The sequence below is a fragment of the Aedes albopictus genome, chromosome 2, assembly GCF_035046485.1.
Source record: "Aedes albopictus strain Foshan chromosome 2, AalbF5, whole genome shotgun sequence".
In the NCBI taxonomy this organism is placed as follows: Eukaryota; Metazoa; Arthropoda; class Insecta; order Diptera; family Culicidae; genus Aedes; species Aedes albopictus.
In genome coordinates this window covers 219609374-219629516 of record NC_085137.1, presented here as the reverse complement: position 1 = coordinate 219629516, position 20143 = coordinate 219609374, and the positions used below count along the sequence as shown (strand labels likewise).

Sequence of the window (20143 nt, the reverse complement as noted above, 5' to 3'; positions counted from 1 at the left end):
ACACCGCATATAGACCGCACAGGGCTATGGAAATTACGGACGAGAATGGGAAACTAACTAGACTTATCAAAACCACGATGGACAGCGTAAAAAACTGCGTAAGAGTTTCGGGCGATCTATCTAGTTCCTTGGAGTCTCGCCGGGGACTACGACAAGGTGATGGACTCTCATACCTGCTGCTTAACATCGCCTGAAAGGTGTTATGCGACGACATGGGATCAACAGCTGGGGCATGATTTCCACGAAATCCGATCATTTTTTTGCGGATGCCATGGATATTATTGCTAAACATTTGGAACGGTGGCAGAACTGTAGACCCTCCTGAAACGTGAGACAGCAAAGGTTGGACTAATAGTGAAAACATGCTGGCAGGCGGAACCGCGAACGACACAGTAAGCCTTACCAACAGTGTAACGATAGACGGGATCACTTTCGAGGTGGTTGAAGACTTCGTCTATCTCGGATCCTTATGACCCGCAGACAACAACGTTAGCCGTGAAATACGAAGGCGCGTCATCAGTAGAAATCGGGCCTATGTCCATACAAAATAATCATTGGCCGAACACCTCCCCCCCCCCCCCCCCCCTCATGACCACGTGGTTTATGGACAGCCCCCTACGGGCTCCACAAGAACCTGCGGTCGAAAAAGATTCACTCTCGCACCAAATGCACCATGTACAAAATGCTGATAAGACTGGTGTTTCTCTAGGGGCACGAGACTGAACTATGTTCGACAAGGACATGCAAGCACTCGAAGATTTCGAGCGTCGGGTGCTTAGGATTAGGATCTTTGATGGTGTGCAGAAGAATAGTATTCAGCGGCGAAGAATGAATCACGATCTCGCTGCACTCTACTGTGGTTGCAAAAACTGGAAGGACACGATAAGCAGGATATGCTGGGAGAATGCCGAACAATAACCCTGCAAAACTGGTGTTCGCAGTAGATCCGGATAGTACAAAAAGAACTAGAGGGCAGCGTGAAAAGTGGATGGATTAGTTGGAAAAAGATCTGACGAGCGTTAAGCGTGACCGAGGTTTGAGATTGGCAGCCACAAACCTTGTAGGGTAATTGTACTAATAGTGGTGCTATTAGTAGCTCCTTGTAGTAAAATAATTGAATAAAATTGATAACAACGCAAAATAAAAAGTCTGAAAACGTTAATCGGTAGTTTTTCATCAAAATTTGCTAGGAAAAATGTAAAAACCATTGTTTCTTTCAGTTTTTGCTAATAAATCACTTGCACCAACTATAGGTACACGGTTCCTATTATGGAGGTAAAATTTAACATTGGTTCCTATAGTGACGCATCCCATTGAATTCTTATGGGACCCACCACTATAGGAACACTACCTCCACTATAGGTGCAAAGGAGCAAAAAAAATAAGGAAAATAATTGTTTAAAATAGGTTTTTCGGCAAATCCTGAACACAAAACTGAATTAATGTTATTAATGAGTTATGGTGCATCTATTAAAAATGTCATTTGCAAGCTTTTTGGTCGAAATAGTGCTAAATTGGCTATACCATCACTATTGGTACTACCTCCTCTAAGGGCCGATTTCTTCACCTCGGCTTAACCGGTAAGCCAGGCTTACCCATATAGTTAAGCCTGGCTTAACGCTTAAGCCAAGGTGAAGAAATCGCCCCTAAGGGAGCTTTTACCCTAGTTATGGCGTAATATTGCCGATTTAGTTTTATCTTGAATATGAAAAAAACGAAACAAATGCTTACGAAAACGATTCTCACCTGAGATAATTTTGCACGAAATCCATATTGCCTTGGGCGGCCTCTCGGACAAGCCTATCAGCGGCGGACGTGCCCGACAGCCCCGACAGGGGCGTTATGTGGTGCTCGTTCGTGCGTTGATTGCTCAAATCCATCATGCTGTTCGACCGTTCGGTTGCCGTCGCCTGCGATATCAACGAGCGCTCCAGTTTGACACACTTTGGGTTAACCGTCCAGGCCAAATCGTCGTCCAACTGTTGCACCCGCAGATCACCGTCCCCGTAGATTTTGATCACCTTTCCCGACTTCCCCAGCACGTTGTGCATGGTTTCAACCCACTCGCCGTGACCCTTCTGCAGCTGTTGCATTTTGACCGCATCCGTGATGAACGTCACAATGTCGCCTACATTAAAACTATAGATCTTAATGAGGGCCGCCGGATGAAACGTCCACCGGTTGGCACAGCCCTCATACTGAACCCGAATATCACCCTTGTCCGTGATCCTATGTACAATGCCTATCTTCGACAGATACTCGGCCATCCGCGGATTCCAGCCTCCGTGGCCCTGCTGCAGCGACATGAGCCTTTCCTCCGGGATGGCCACCTGGACCCGGTCTCCGACGTTGAAGTGCGAGCGCACCGGTGGCGAAACCGGTTGCTGCTCCTCCGGTTGACCTATGGGGCAGAAAAAGGACATGTTAAAGAATGAATTACAAAATATAACTTGTATTGTAGAGTGGGAATATATTGTGGAGTTGACCGCACTGGTGTTAGGTATAGAAATGCAGTGAGTTTCTTGCTTTTTGTAAATGAAATTTTACTTGACTTCCTTGGGTATTTTCGTTCCTGCTGCATGATATATACACATGTAAAATGATGATCAACAAATAAAGCTCTCAGTTAATAACTGCGGAAGTTCTCATAGAACACAAAGCTGCGAAGCAGAAAAAAAAAATCTTAAGGGGTTCTTCTGATTTATAAATCGCTTACACAAAGGATTCATTAGTAAGTTTGTTTTGGATTTGCTTCTGGCAGTGCCGGATGTAAGGGGGGGGGGGCAGGGCCACAGGCCTCCACATTTCAGGGGCCCACAAAAAAAAATAAGAGCAAGAATAAAAAGTAGTGCAAAAAACTTCTCTTGATAAAAAAAAATAAAAATAAAAAAATTGAAAAAGACAATTACACCGTCTTCGACCTTACGGCCTCTACAGACTGAACAGTACAAACATTCGACAACGGACAACACATTAACACCCAGTGGCCCAGTGGAGAATTTGCCGTTTGACGAAAAGTTTTACCCGACTGGAGCGGGAATCGAACCCACACTCCGAGGCTTACGAGACTCCTAAACGACTAACGCCGCTAACCGCTCGGCCACGAAGCCCACAAATTGTTGTCATAAGAACTTCAAATTACTGTCTACTGGCAAAATGTATATTATATGTTGTGATTTTTTTGAGAAAGGCTGCAACTGTTTGTCCAACTATTTATGAAATTTTAAATTTTGCCTCCAAAACTTATTAACATTTTTTGGTATGTACAATTGCTTATGAAAAATTATCGGAAGTCCTGAAGAAAATCTTCGATTGAATTCTAGAGGAACTCCAAAACTCTATAAATGATAGAGTCAAAAAGTTCCTGCTAAATTTGTTTGTTCTTTTCATTTGAAGTTTTTGAAAATATTTTAATTTTCTATAGAGTTCTTAGAAGATGTGGCATCTCGGCAACACTGCTGCATGCCCACAGCATCAGCCTATAGAGAGAGCAGTGAGTCAGTAAATGCGAAGTATACGTGAGTGTCGCGTCTGAAATAGAGAAATAAAATACTCAAGTTTTGTTAATAAATCGTTGCGTTTATTTCAATAGAAATCCGCTAATCCGTTCCGCAGAATCGTACATTCCTACAAAGAATTAAAGGATTTTTTTTATCGAAAATTACAGGTGTTATTGAAGATCTTTATTTTTATTTTACTTAGACAGCTCACGACTTACATACTTAAATCGGAGAACACCAAAAACAGTTGAATTTTCAGAGAAAATCTAGCATCAAATCAAGGCGAATTATTTCAAAGAGTTTCAGTCCGATTTTTTTGAGTTGCTCGCTGATGAATCCTTGGCGAACTCCTGATAAAATCCATAGATTCCTAGAGAAAATATCAAAATAAATTTGTGAAGAAGTTAGCTAAAACTTTATCCGGGTTTTCCGCTAAATATTTTTAAGTAGTTCAACAGGAAGTTCTATTAGAAATTAAATTCAGAAATTTCATCAGGAACTAATCATGGATTCCCTTTGAAATTTCTTCAGCATTTTCTATTACAATTTCCTCTTTGGATTCAGAGTATTGTGGAAATTCTTTTGGGAGGTCGTTAGAACAAGTTTTTGTTAAAAGTGTTCTTTCTTCATAGTGATGGACTTGCAACTTCTCTAGCGATTGCAGAAATTCTCTTTGGATTTCTCAAAATAGACAACACCGATTGTAATACAAATTTTGCAAGAAATTTCTTGCAAATTTCAGCTAATAATTTCTACTAATCAACATTATTCCAGGCCATTGTTCTAGATTCAAATTCTTCCCTAACGACATCAATACCTTCATTAAAAGGAAGAGTAGTTAAACGATTTTCTGTTAACTTACAGGTATTCCACTAATACGGCCTGATTCATCATCATCAATATTTTTTAGATTTGTTTCATGTCATATACTGACATTATGTGTATAACGACAGTATATGCAAAAATATATCCCCTGTATAAAGGGCCCCCAAAACACTGTGGCCCCGGACCCCCACATTTGTAAATCCGGCCCTGGCTTCTGGTAAATATTATTTAATTAATTGATCATATTTTTAAATCTATCAGTTTTCAGGAACATCTTCCCGAGCAGGGAATAAGAACAAACCTATAACAAATTGATAACTCATTTTGTTATTGATAACAAAATGAAATCAAAATAAGTTTTCTTTCCGAATTGTTTTTATTTAATATCAAATTGATCATTTTCATTTTCATTGATCAAATATCATTTTGTTATCATTTCAAAAACTCAATGATAACAAGATTTGATTTCAAAAATCCAAAAAAGGTTTAATATGCTTTATTAATATTAATTATATTCACAAAATATTTGTTAAATCGACCAGAGTATTTTACTTACATATTGACACAAAATTTATAATTTGCTGATTCTGGGTAATGGTCATGCTATTGATTTAAATTGGCTTAAACTTTAGTAAGTATTTTTAGGGTGACTGGATATTATCGACAGGTTTGTTCTCTTCATTATGAGGGGGTATTCATCGGCCAAGTTGCCTGAAACTTGGTTGTATAACTTGGTTGGGAAAGATTTGAGGTCAAATTTGAATTCAACAGGTTTGAAAAAGCCTTCCATGACGAAGAGAACAAAACTACCCAGAATACAAAAGTTCCCAGATATCAGTTATTTCAATTTAAACATATTGAAGTTAGATATGGCCAACCGAAGTAATTCACAGTCATTCTACTGTTGAAGGTCACATATTTTACCTTTATAAAGTATTCTCGCGCGAAAAAGGATTCATTGTAGCTCCGTACCAAAATGATGAATCTCGTTATGTTTGAAGTTTTGAAAATAACACAGATATTTATCATACATGAAAATGATAAATGCCATTTCACTTATTGTTATGCCAAACGACCATTTTACCAATAGACTATTATGCCAAATTATGTGGCTCTGGGATGTCGTGAACATCTCCAACATTTGTTTTGCTGCAGTACATATAATCAGAAGGAAAAGCTGAAATATAATTACCTATACAAAAATTGAAAATTGTTGAATTTTGTACAACACGTTGAAAAAATCTCGCTTTTTGTACTCAGCATTAGCGTGGTGCTGACGCAGGTAGTCAACCGCGCGAGTTACGGAAGGTTAAGGGCAGTTGTCCTTTGACTATGAATTTACTTTTCTTTGTCACTTCAATGTCCATCATTAATCTTCAAGTTGAATCATGGTATAGCTATGCTGCATATCTATGAGGATATCATATCCGATTTCCATACAACTTTTCTTCATTTAGGCTCCAAGTTAGAAATGACTGTTGATGAAATGTTAATGTTACAATCGATAATACTACGCCATTAATAGGTGCCATATTTTGATAATATCGTATCAAACAAAACAAGTTTTCAATCACGAGATTCTTCTAAATTTAAAATAAAATCTAATTTAAATTTTTACTTATTCATGTAAATTAATGCCTAATAAAATATCAAAATGAATACTAAATTTGTTATTAATTTTTAGTTATAACCCTTTAGATTTGATAACTCCCTAAGAACTGCGTATGATATCAAGTCGAAAAATGTAGATAACAAAATGAGATATCAATTTGTTATCAATGAGAACTCATTCTGATTTCAATTAGATATTCCAGTACATTATTTTGTTATCATTTTTGTTATGTTAACACTTAAGTCAGACAAAATGAAAACTCACTTTGTTAACAAAATTCGTGATATCTAAATAACTCAATTTGTTTTCAATTAGTTCTCATTCCCTGCTCGGGTTGTGAACAGTACCCGAGCAGGGAATGAGAACAAACCTAAAACAAATTGATAATTCATTTTGTTATTGATAACAAAATGAATCAAAACAAGTTTTCGTTCCGAATTGTTTTTATTTAATATCAAATTGAGATATCATTTTGTTATCATTTCAAAAACTCAATGATAACAACATTTGATTTCAAAAATCAAAATATGTATAATATGCTTTAATAACATTTTTTTTTTATCTGTATTAACGAGATTTTTAGCCCTAGGCTAGTTCATCTCGGGACCCACGCTTTACTTCCCTTCCGAATGAAGAACTCACATTTTGCGAGTTTGTCGGGAGTGAGATTCGATCCGAGGTCCTCGGCGTGATAGCCAAGTGTTCTAACCGTCACACCAGGTCCGCTCCACTTTTAATAACATTAATTATATTCACAAAATGCTTGTTTAATGTACTTGAGTATTGTACTTACATGTTGACACAGAATAATATAATGTCTGATTCTGGGTAATGGTCAAGCTATTGATTTAAATTGGCTTGAACTTTAATAAGTCTTTTTAGGGTGACTGGTTATTATTGGCAAATTACCTGAAACTTGGTCGTATAGCTCAGCTTGGTTGGGAAAGATTTGAGATCAACGTTAAATTCGTCGGGGCCCGTGGCGTAGTTGGTCACACGTTCGCTTCATATGCGGATGGTCATGGGTTTGATTCCCAGCCCCGGCACTTGCAATTTTTCGTCAGTTGCTTTTCCCCCGAGAGCAACTGACACTGACCCTCTTCTGAGCCCCATGGCTCAAACGAACCCGGATACCTGGACATCGGCGAACTGCTACTCATAATGGACCCCCAATCGGACTGGAAAGGAACAACGGCCATCCATCATCATCCTTGTGCTCATCATTCTACTTGGTATAAAGTAGAAAAAGTGAAAGCAGCAGAAAGGCAACCAGTTCGATAAAGTAGAATAGAATCTAGGCGCTGTACAAAATGTAAGTGCAGCTGTCAATTGAAATTGCTCACGTAGTGCCCCAGTGGACAATAGAGCTGTAAATTAGGTTAAGTGATTAAAAATAAAAAAAAAAACGTTAAATTCAATAGTTTTCAAAAAGCCTTCCATGACGAAAAGAACAAAACTACCCAGAATACAAAAGTTCCCCTATTAGGTAATCAAAACAGTTTCAATCTAAACATACAGGGGATGGCCAAAATGTTTGGGATAGGCAACTTTTTTTTCTCTCACAAAAAAAGTTCAGCATGCTATAACTTTTCATAGAGCGCATCAAAAAATCTCAAATTTTGACTGTTTGTCAACCTATTATATGTGCATCATTGGTACAAATTTGGGCTTGATTGATTAATATTTCGCAAAGTTAGAACCGTTCGGGTAAAACACCTTTTTTTAGACAACGCATTTTTGAGCTGTCATATCTCGGAAACCAGTAAACCGAATTGAATGAAATTTTGAACGTACACTAACAATATGTAAATGCTTCACAAACTATTAAAACATAGATACTTTTTAAACGTTGAAAAAAGTTATCATGGATTGACATGACACTTTTTGGACTTTTCTCGAAAAAATGTATTTTTTTTACATTAATGTGAATAAATTTTAGTGTTGATATCCTAAGATTTTTCACTTCTGTTCTCAAATTATCTCTAATCAGATATATTAGAGCCTATTTAGATTGAAGGAAAAACACATTTAATAATTTTTGTGTGGTATTGTTAATTTTACTTATTTTCCTCTATATGGGTAAAAATTTCAACCCGATATAACTTAATTCGCCGTGAGAAAATATTACATTTTATAACGTCGTATTGAGTATCAATATATTGTTGATAAACGTTAAAAAAATCATTCAATTTGGTTCACTGGTTTCCGAGTTATGACAGCTCAAAAATGAGTTGTCTAAAAAATAGTGTTTTACGCGAACGGTTCTAACTTCGCGAAAAATTAATCAATCGAGCCCAAATTTGTACCAATGATGCACACATAATAGATTGACAAACAGTCAAAATTTGAGATTTTTTGATGCACTCTATGAAAAGTTACAGCATGTTGAATTTTTTTGTGGGAGAAAAAAAGTTGCCTATCCCAAACATTTTGGCCATCCCCTGTATTGCCAAATATTTTGAAATTTGAGCTATTCACATTTTCGTAAGGTGATAACGAGAGTTCCACAGTACTATAAATTTTCTCACATTTTAGGTTGTTTGGTATGAAGTCATTTGGCATAATAGACGTTTGGCAGAACTGTACTTTGGCATAATGTTTATTCGGCATAATTCTTAATTAAATAATAATGAAGTTGGATATGGCCAACCGTAGTAATTCACAAATTTTATCTTTATAAAGTTTTCCCGTGAAGGAAGAATTCATTCACTCAGCCAAATAACCTAAAGATTTACATAAGACCCAACTTATGAAACGGCCTTTAAATAATTCATATTGATTCGGATGAATTTCATAAGGTCGCTCTATGACGTAGAATCATCTCAGAGCTTGGCTTTTATTCATGTTTAGCAACATGGTATTCTCAAGCGTCAGTAGCCATGTGGATAAATAACGGGCTCAGTGATCCCGACGTTAATGGATCGAATCCAGTCTGCATCATTTTAAGATTTTTTTGTTCTTTTCATAAGTCTATCTTATGAAATTTGTCATAGCAAGCACGATCAATTTTCATTAGGTATTCTTATGGCATCCATAAGTTTTACTTATAGCAAAAAGCATAAGGTATTTTGGTGAATTTCTTCAGTTTTTTTCGCTGAGTGTTGTACCTCCGTACCAAAATGATGAATCCCGTGAAGTTTGATACAGTTTTGAAAATTACACTGATATTTATCATACATGAAAATGATGAATGATATTCCACTTATTGTTATGCCAAACGGCCATTTTGCCAAACGACTATTATACCAGCTTATGCCATTTGACCATTATACCAAAAGACTATGCCAAACGACATTATGCCAAACCCGTTAGAAATAATGTAGTTAAATATTTTTCCAATCGGATGCAATTTTAAATCTCATCATTTTTCCGCGGGTAACGAGGGAAGGAGCTGAGAAGCCGAATACGACTCAATTCGTTGCTCGATGTCATTCAATTTGAGTCCCGATGCCTGTGGCTCGTGAACATCTCCCACATTTGTTTTACTGCAGTACATATAATCAGAAGGAAAAGCTGAAATATAATTATACAAAAGTATTACGTGCAGTTGTCTTTTGATTCCAAATTTACTTTTCTTTGTCACTTCAATGTCCATCAGTTGAATCATGGTAGCTACGCTGCATATCTATGAGAATATCATATCCGATTTCCATACCATTTTTCTTCGTGTAGGCTCCAAGTTAGAAACGACTGTTTATGAAATGTTAATGTTAAGGACTGTTCACTTTATAAAACCGACAATTATACAAGGCTATAAAAAGAAGACGCGTAGTTCAAATTTAAACACCCTTGCTTCGTTGTTCAGTACATCATCTTTCATTATAGTAATGATTTTTTAATCAAATAAAAAGAGTTGTATTTCATAGAAAATCGGCCAGGTGTTAAATGAGGTGAATTTTACGATTGCTGAAAATTGAAAATATATATAAAATTACTGTTCACATAAGGTATATCGTTTTTAATATCAAAAAAATGTGTGCCATGCTGCAGCAGCATGAGTAATAAACATTCTGACGAAGTTTAAACTCAATTGGAAAATTAGTTGTTGAAATATTAAAGTCTCAAGTGAGATTCGATTTTTGATTAAAATTCAATTGTAAAGCATAAAGGGCATGAAAATATTCAATAAACAATTTTTTATGCATCTAGTCATAAGTAGGAATAATGTGATTTCAAATGCAGAAAACTGCTTCAAAATAGCATTGCTGGTTTGGTAACTGTGTGCCATCACAGGCACAGTAATCAAAACAGTTTCTTTCTTTGAAGGTTCTTTCAAATAACAATGAAACCTAAAGCAAATTTTACACAACGATGATGTTGGAAATAAAAATTTTAATCTGATTGTTATTAAATAAGGTGAACAATTACATAGGACCAACTTTGTTGAAAATAAATAATAACAAGATTCGCTAGAGTCGAAAATCTGCATCAATGGAGCAAAAAGTATGCATTTTTTTACAACGACCATCTTTATGGATTAAATTTTTGATGAAGAATGCAATTAAAGTTTTTTTTTCTTCTGCATCATTCAGAAAGCAATATTCTACTACTCTGGACAAATTTTTAGCCGAATCCGTTGTGCTATTGAATCACAGGACTTAAATAAATATTTTTTTAATAATTTCTTTGTAAACAAGGCAACTCACTATATCAAGCTATGGAGGTTGCTTGGTGCATTATTACTAACCAACTATTGAGCTTTACCTTTAGAAGAGTAGTATGAGATTCCAATACATTAAAAACTTCTTGAAAATATTCATGTTTACTATGTGGAAAGTTATGTCGAATTTTGAGAAATGGGATTTTATTTATGTTTTACGAAAACCGCTTCAGTTGCACAATAAATAATATTTTGCTTAATGTTTTATTTTCCTACATTTGAGAATAGCTATAGATAGTTATGCGAAAAACTGATAATGATATTATTAAAAATAAAAAAGATATCGCACGAGCAAGTTGTCCGTTTTATAAATTGAACAGTCCTTACAATCAATAATACTACGCCATTAATAGGGGCCATATTCTGATGATATCGTATCCAAGCAAAACAAGTTTTTAATCACGAATTTTTTCTGAATTTAAAATAAAATCTTATTTAAATTTTTACTTATTTATGTAAATTAATGCCCAATAAAATATCAAAATGAATACTAAATTTGTTATTAGTTTTTAGTTATTACCCTATAGATGTGATAACTCCCTGAGAACTGCGTATGACATCAAGTCGTAAAATGTGGATAACAAAATGAGATATAAATTTGTTATTAATGAGAACTCATTCTGTTTTCAATTAGATATTCCAGTAAATTATTTTGTTTTCATATTCTGTTATGTTAACACTTAAGTCATACAAAATGAAAACTCACTTTGTTATCAAAATTCGTGATATCTAAATAACTCAATTTGTTTTCAATTAGTTCTCATTCCCTGCTCGGGTAGGAACAGTGGTTCAAATATCAATTTTTGGCAATATGTATTCGACCTTCAATAAAAATGTCTGTACTACCACTTTGTAGATTATTGCAAATTTCGTTTAAGTAAGAATATGTTCGTTCGTATTCAAAAAAGTTAACAATAGTTAAATAGAGCTTTCCAAACTCAACGACAAATTAAGCAAAGTTCAAAATGTGGGTTTACAGTGCCTTACTTACCTAACACCGGCATGTGATCTTTGTAATAGTATCCTCCCACGGCTGGCTGCACGAACCGTAGATCCACGTTGCCCTTGTGCCCTAGCCGATACACGTTCGTAGATCCGGACGCCCAAGATACGTTCGCTACGCTTCGACAAGATTCGTTATCCCATCCACGAATTTCCATAACACGCCCGGTTTTGTTCGGTCCACCGTCCTGGTTATTCCATTCCCAGTCTGGCCCGCGGACAACGCGTGCCCCGACGAAGATTCCCTTCAGCTGTACCTTGAGTGCACCCTTGCGTGGCGGAACACGAACTCTGTATGGGGAGATAGATAAAACAAAGGTCATAAATTATTCATTCATTTCCACTACATCACTCGGAATTGTTGCTCAATTGAACGGGCGGTGATTTGAAAAGAGAAAATCCTTTCGCGGACAATGGAATCCCTCACACCTACCACATAGAGAGAGGAACGAACCTCCCAACTTGGTTTTCGCGGTGAAAATTGAAAGCTAACCAGCAAACGTGTAGGCAACGAAGCGAAACAATATTGGTAACTGAACTTGCTGCTAGATAAACTCGAACTCAACTGTAGCGAGCGTTCGTATAATGAAACACAGGATCGTCTGGTCTGCTTCGGCTCAGGCGTGGATTGATTTGAGGGAAGCAGGCGAACTTTCTTCTTTCGCGATCAGCAAAATATGCCGGATGTTTATCATCATACCGAAGGTACCCGCACGTTGAGGATGAACTGTGCGCGCAGTTGCAAAAGGCAAAAGCGGGTTTGGCAGGTTTTTTTTTTCTTTTGCGTGAATCATATAGGAGGGGAAATCCCGAGAACAATATGCGTTAGCAGCGTGTTGTCTGGGAACGGAGACTGCTGGCGCTGTTTGAAAATAACAAGAAAAATTTAGACGGAATTCCCGCCGTGGAGTTGAGCCCTCAAAACCAGCATGTAATGAAAACTGCATGGTCATGGTGAGCTTGTTTTTTCTGTGCGGAATTGATTGAAATATAAAGGTTCATTATTCTGGATAAGTGGAAGTATAAAGGCCGAGCAAAATAATTACATTGGTAATTTACTAATTTACCAGCCAGTAACCTCTTGTTTATTTAACTAAAAATAAACAATGTATTTCACTCTTTCGATCATACGATCGGGATACTATGCATTCGGTTGTTTATCAATGTTTTGTTATGAATTGATGCCTTTTTTTGTAGCAGTTGTAAATCTCATTCAGAAAAATGTTTGTAAGGAGGAGTGAGGTTCGAGGTGGTTGAATTTTTGTTTATGTGGTTTGTGAACACATCCTAAGGTGAAGTCATTACGAAGGCTCATTTCGAATTTCCAAGATCACAAATGTGAGGAACCAAAGGACGGATTGCACTGGAAAGTTGGTCGATTGATCACCACCAACAAAGCACCTCAACTTTACAGCGTGGTGCGATATTTCGTTCTTCAGATTTGTGCTATTGAAAATGCGATGTGTGGCTTCGCAAAACTCCTTTTGTTTAAGATGAGACGTAATAAACAATTGCACGCTACAATACTTCGGCACGGTAAAGGCTGGATAATTCGCGCAATACAGATCCCATTGAGATCACTTGCCTCTGCCCAGCAACTCATATCCCTAGGTTCGCGTAGCACCGGCCGCACTGCGAACAACCTTAGAGAAGATCGGGTAATCAACCTCGGTGGGAACTTTATTCGTATGCTGGCAGGGAGTTTGCTCTGCAAACCTGAGTGTCTGTTCTCCAGGAGGAGCGACTCACAACAGCGTCTGATCTTCATGTTAGGGGCGACTGATCAACGTCCGAGTGTCAGGGACGGACTTCAAGCTCAACTGTGCACTATGGTCCTCCAGAAAATATGGAGTTGGTGTCAGGCCCTAAGAGCCAATCGTAAAAACCATTGTAACGGAAAATCAACAACAGAATAGTACGAACCGAGACCCATGGCAACGACCCCAGCGAACAAAAAGGACATGCGATTGCAAATTCGGTTCATGGGAAACACCCGTATACTTGCCGATCGCCGATCTACTGAAGGACCGCGGGTTCGGCATCAAAGCGCTGCAGGAGGTGTGTTGGACAGGATCCATGGTGCGAACGTTTAGAGGTAATAATACCATCTACCAGAGCTGCGGCAACACACGTGAGCTGGGAACAGTTTTTATCGTGATTGGCGACATGCAGAGGCGCGTGATCGGTTGGTGGTCGATCGACGAAAGAATATGCGGGTTGAGGATCTAGGGCCGATTCTTCAACTTCAGAATAATAAACATGCACAGCCCTCACTCCGGAAGCACTGATGATGACAAAGACACATTTTACACGCAGCTCGAACGCGAGTATGATCGCTGCCCAAGCTACGACGTCAAGATCATCATAGAAGACCTGAACGTGCAGGTAGGCCAGGAGGAGGAATTCAGACCGACGATTGGAAAGTTCAGCGCCCACCAACTGAAGAACGAAAACGGCCTACGACTCATTGATTTCGCCGCCTCCAAAAACATGGCAGGCCATACGTAGCACCTTTTTCACACAGCCTCCCTTATAGTTACATCTTGAGATCACCACAGCAGACGGAATCGCAAATCGACCACGTTCTGATTGACGGATGGCACTTTTCCGGCATTATCGACATCATCTGGACCTATCGTAGCGCTAATACTGACTCCGACCACTATCTGGTGATGGTCAAACTGCGCCCAAAACTTTACGTCATCAATAATGTACGATACTGGCGACCACCACGGTACAACCATGAGCGACTAAAGCAACCTCAGCATACTCTCAGAATCTCGAGGCAGCGTTGCCAGATGAAGGCGAGCTCGATGTGGCCCCTCTAGAGGACTGCTGGAATAGAGTTAAAGCAGCCATCAACGACGCAGCCGAGAGCACCATCGGATATGTGGAAAGGAGTCGACGAAACGAATGGTTCGCCGAGGAGTGTAGAATGAGTTTGGAGGAGAAGAACGCAGCACGGACGGTAATGCTGCAACAAGAAACTCGGCAGAACATGGAATGTTACAAACAGCAACAAGCAACAGACCCGCTTCTGTTGGGGGAAAAAGCGCCGCCTGGAAATAGCGGAGTACAAAGGAAAAAAAGACAATTACACCGTCTCAGACCTTGCCTACAGACTGAACATTACTAACATTCGACAACGGACAACACTTATACCACACCCAGTGGACAGTTTTTCGTGCGAAGAAAAGTTTCCCCCGGAGCGGGAATCGAACCTGCACTTCGAGGCTTACGAGACACCTAAACGACTGACGCCGCTAACCGCTCGGCCGCGAAGCCCACCAAAATGAAACTGCTGGGCCGGTCTCATGTACCATGTACAAAACGCTTATAAGACAGGTTGTTTTCTGCGGTTATCAAACATGGACCATGCTCGATGAGGACCAGCAAGCACTCGGAGTTTTCGAGCGACGCGTACTAAGGACGATCGTGTGGCGGTGTGCAGGAGAACGGTGTGTGGTAGCGAATGATGAACCACGAGCTCACTGCACTCTACGGCGAACCTAGCATGCCAAAGCCGGAAGGATACGGTGGGCAGGGTAGATTGCAAGAATACCGGACAACAACTCTGCAAAGTTGGTGTTCACTACCAATCCGGTCAGCACAAGCAGGCGTGAAGCGCATAAAGCACGATGGGTGGAACAGGTTGAACGTGATCAGGCGAGCATTGGGCGTTACCGAGGACGGAGAGTGACAGCTACCAACCGAGCATCGTGGAGTACTTTTGTTGATTATGTCTTGGCCTAGATGTGATTTTGAACAACTAAATGTAAGAATATATGCAGCTGCCGTGTTATAATCGACCATCTATACCTATCTCAAATCAAGGCATGACTTCGCCTAGGTCATCAAATATTCTTAGGAATAGATGCGAGAGAGAATTTCTTATTGACATCTGATAGAATATGAATCGATGTAGTGCACAGAGGTTCCATCCAGAGCCTGTCCATAAACTACGTACTCTTAGGGGGGACGAGGGGGTCTGACCGAAGTCTATGCTCCATACAAATTTCGAAAATTTTGCATGAGCCAATGTCTACGGCAAGGGGCAAGGTGGCAAGGGGCAAGGGAGCGGAAATGGTTAAAAATAAGAACGTAGTTTATGGGCAGCGCCACAAGTAAAACATGTGATTACAGTTTATCTACAGCTCATTGAACTCAAAGCCTGACTTCAACCAGGAAATTCCGGGCACTAAAGAAACTTGTCGAGCAGTTTACTTACTCCTGTTAGATGTAATGTTGGTTTGAATTGAATGAAATTTTTAACGTTTATCAACAATAAATTGATACTTGATACGACGCTATAAAATGTAATATTTTCTCACGATGAATAAAGTCATTTTTACCCATATAGAGGAAAATAAGTCAAATCTACAATATCATACAAAAATAACTAAATGTGTTATTCTTTAAATCCAAATAGGCTCTAATATGAGTGTGTTTTTGGAGGCAACGTCGAAATGCCGCTTTTTCATTTGGTTCGGCCGCGAGCGCGTCGTCGTCGTCGTCTATTTCACAGTGCTCGTCTTCGTACAGGGCAGTTTAGTGTGTTTTTGGAGGCAACGTCGAAATGCCGCTTTTTCATTTGGTTCGGCCGCGAGCGCGTCGTCGTCGTCGTCTATTTCACAGTGCTCGTCTTCGTACAGGGCAGTTTAATGTGTTTTTTGAGGTAACATCGAAATGCCGCTTTGAGTTTTTGGAGGCAAAGTGTACAGGCCACGTTTTCATTCGGATCGTCCGTCGTCGTCGTCTATTTGACTGTCCACATCGTCGTACCCGTGTGTAGTTGTAGCGGTTCAGTGTGATTTCGGAGAAGAGGCCAATTAGTAGAAGATGCTGTAGCACATACGCACTGGACACTTCGAAGGATGTTAATTGGTGAGCTCTTTCCATTTTATCATAACAATAATAATAATAATAATTAATGCTAAAGGATTTATACAATTCTGCTCTGGTTTTTGTGTATTTATCTAACAAATATTGAAAAGTTCGTCACGTCATGTGTCGGCTCTAGTTCCAAATGCACATTTAGTTGATCATAAATAATTTCCTTTCATTTTTTGCATGAACACAACAATTTGAATGGTTCGTCATCTTCGGTGTCGACATTTGTTATATTTTAGTCCAAATGAATAAATGTTTTGACTCAAATAAAGGTTGCATGAATTTCTGGAAAAAGAGAGGGTCGGTAAAAGATAGACGGCGAACCATGCGGTAAGATCTTTCTGATTTATTTATCACGTGTTATTTTGTTAATACTTGTGAATTGATCGCGTTCAGCATTGTCTCGCGCGGAAACGCAAACTACAGATGCGTCGGTGTTTAGCATTGTGTTCTCCTTAGTTGTGAATTAACAACTTATGTAGAGTGAGTTTTGAGGCACAAAAGATCGCGTTCGTCGTCCAAGGTTTAGAAGGGTATTTCTCCGCGAGCGCATTATTATTCGCGAATCAAAACATTACACTCGTTTACCCCGACAAAATCCTCAACACATCTCCATTTCCCCTGTCCAAACTCCTAGTGATTTCTCGTAGTAACGCAGAGAATTCCTCGGTTATTGGCCTAAGCGAGAATCACGTCATCACTTCCTTCCCTATCCTCAATTGACCTGCATTCGGACGCGGCCGGCGCTGGTATTGCTTATTGAAAAGTATTGGGATTCCAGCATTTACACAATGAAGAGAAAGCTAATCCCAAGCATCATCTGTTGGTTCTTTGTGTAAATGCAGTTGTCCTTGCAATAACAGAGGAGCAACCGCGGGCGGTCAATCATGCTCATGCTCATGCTCAAATCCAAATAGGCTCTAATATATCTTATCAGAGATATCTTCAGAACAGAAGCAGAAAATCTTTGAATATCAACGCTAAAACTTAATGACATTGATGTAAAAAAAAAATCTTTTTTCGAAAAAGATCCAAAAAGTTTCAATTCATGATAACTTTTTTTTCAACGTTCAAAAAGTACCTATGTTTTGATGACATGAGAAGCATCATTGTATTGTTGATAAACGTTCAAAAATTCATTAAATTCGGTTCACTGGTTTCCGAGATATGATAGTTTAAATATAAGTTGTGTAAAAAATAGTGTTTTACGAGAACGATTCTAGCTTTGCGAAAGATCAACCAATCAGGCTAAAACTGTACCAATGATGCCCATATAGTAGGTAAACGAACAGTCAAAATTTGAGAATTTTTGGAGCACTATGAAAAGTTATAGCGTTTTGAACTTTTTTGTGAGAGAAAAAAAGTTGCCTATCCCAAACATTTTCGTCACCCCCTGTCCTCCTCTCTCTCTCCTCTTCTTGGCGTAACGTCCGCACTGGGACAAAGCCTGCTTCTCAGCTTAGTGTTCTATGAGCACTTCCACAGTTTTTAACTGAGAGCTTCCTCTGCCAATGACCATTTTGCATGCGTATATCGTGTGGCAGGCACGAAGATACTCTATGCCCAAGGAAGTCAAGGAATTTTCCTTTACGAAAAGATCCTGGACCGACCGGGAATCGAACCCGTCACCCTCAGCATGGTCATGCTGAATACCCGTGCGTTTACCGCCTCGGCTATATGGGCCCCTGTACATATACAGATTTCCTAATATTGGTGCAAAACAGAGCGAAAAACCAATTGAAAAAATCTGATATGATTATTGAAAGCATTCATATTACAGATTCCATTATACAGTTATTATACCAAAATAACATATTTTATTATGCTGTTCATATTCTTTTCTGTTCGGGTTAGCATTAGGATCATTTTTGACCCAAACCGTACAGTATGTCAGCAAGCTGCTGCCAACGTGATGCAAAAAGAAGGTTAACCAGAACAAACACACGCACAAAAATTGATCATCTAGCTTTGCGGCAAATGTTAACTGTTGTAAACGACGATTTCTTATCTTTGTCATACTCTCCGAACAGAAGAGAATATGAACAACATAATAAAATATGTTATTTTGGCATATGCTATGCATGGCATATGTTATTATATAATAACTGTATAATGGAATCAGTAATTTTTATGTTATTAACATGTCTCATTATATTATAAACATTACAAAAAAATATGTTTCTGGAAGACCAACTTAATAACATGTTTTGTGAGATTCAATAACAACTTAATATCAATGAATCTTACAATGAATTTGAAAACTTGTTATTGTTGTGTTATAGTTTATCACATATTTGTACATTTTAATAGTAGAATAATAATAAAACTTGGTCTACAACAAGGTATATTATTGAGCTGTTATTCAGGCTTGACAGAAACTTCCTCGCGAGAAAATGATGAAGCGATTTCGGCGATTTTCTGAAGAAAAAAGAAACTCAGAAACCACAACACAAATCCTAAACAGCACCGAGTGTGAGCTTGTCGTGCAGCGAGGAGTTCGTTCAACACTCATAAATGCTTGTTGTGTTTCTCATGTCCACACACACTCAGAAAGCTCTCGCGTGTTCCACTCCCATACAAAGAAAGACTCTCGAGGCAAAATTCGCACTCTTTTATCCGAAATCATCATCGCCTCTTTTTTTGTTCCCCTCTTCCTCGCTCAATTGCCTCTCTGTTTGGGGTTCGATCGCTCCCTCGTGACGAGACAGAAGCAAAACACCGCTCTAGAGCATGCTGCACAAAACTCTTTTGATTTTGAGGAGAATTATCAAGCCTGCTGTTATTTAGTGAATGAATCTCAATAACTTGATCATAACAAAATAAGATTGCCCAACAAAACATGTTATAAAAAAAATAGTTTGATGAGTTAATAATACCAAATTATGATATAAAAACAGGCTATACGATTCTGTTGTTATAAATTTGACATTCTCCTCTGCTCGGGATCTGTTCAAGGTGGACAACCCTATGTAGCAGTGATGTATTGTCACAACAAATGTAGGTTGCGATATTGTTGGTTTTGTTTCGCAATGGTTGGGAATTAATTCATTGCTAGACACAATAAACTTTGGAAAACTTTTCTAAGGTATATACAGACATACTTTTGCATTTTCACAGTTGATTATTTTGATTTCTAATGGGGTGTTTGAATAAAAACAAACAACGTTAGCCTTAACATACCTGACTCCCGATTACTCATTTTCAAAATGCTGTCATTTCGTCAATTTTCATCCGATTTTTTTAAGTCGTCCTCAATCGAACCAATCCGGGGATATTCCAGATTGTGCTGCGGTCGGGGGTTGCCAAAATGGCAAAAAGTTATTATTTCGTGTACTATTGTGTTTAAACCATCGATTTTCAGCGAAATTTTAGTTGCGAACAGTGAAACACAACTGCGACAACCAGATTCGACTCATCCGGACCAATCCGGATCCCCGTGATAAGTTCCGGGGGCCTCATTGGGGACACTTCTGTTTTTCAACCTAAACATACCGTGCGATATATCAATCTTCATGATTTCGAAAGGCTGTGTCAGACACGATAGGCTGAACTAATATGACCACTCCGGAACATTCAGCACAAGTCCCACGGAGGCGTCATCGGGGACATTTCTGGTTTGCAACCAAAATATGCCGTGCGACGTATCAATCTATA

At 38.7% G+C, this 20143-nt stretch overlaps 1 protein-coding gene across 2 annotated transcripts in view; it reads right to left on the bottom strand.

Moving 5' to 3' along the window:
- Positions 1-20143, bottom strand: part of LOC109411287 (E3 ubiquitin-protein ligase MIB2) — a 96182-nt gene that overhangs the window by 5848 nt on the left and 70191 nt on the right. The window contains exons 1-3 of one of the 2 annotated variants that reach the window (XM_062851158.1): positions 12033-12389; positions 11589-11890; positions 1747-2401 (exon numbers count right to left, since the gene is read on the bottom strand). In XM_062851158.1, the coding sequence (XP_062707142.1) occupies positions 1747-2401; positions 11589-11757 (824 nt within the window). In that variant the 5' untranslated portion in view covers positions 11758-11890; positions 12033-12389. Of the gene's footprint in view, positions 1-1746; positions 2402-11588; positions 11891-12032; positions 12390-20143 lie in introns of those variants that run through there. The other variant, XM_029855473.2, reaches the window with a different exon arrangement.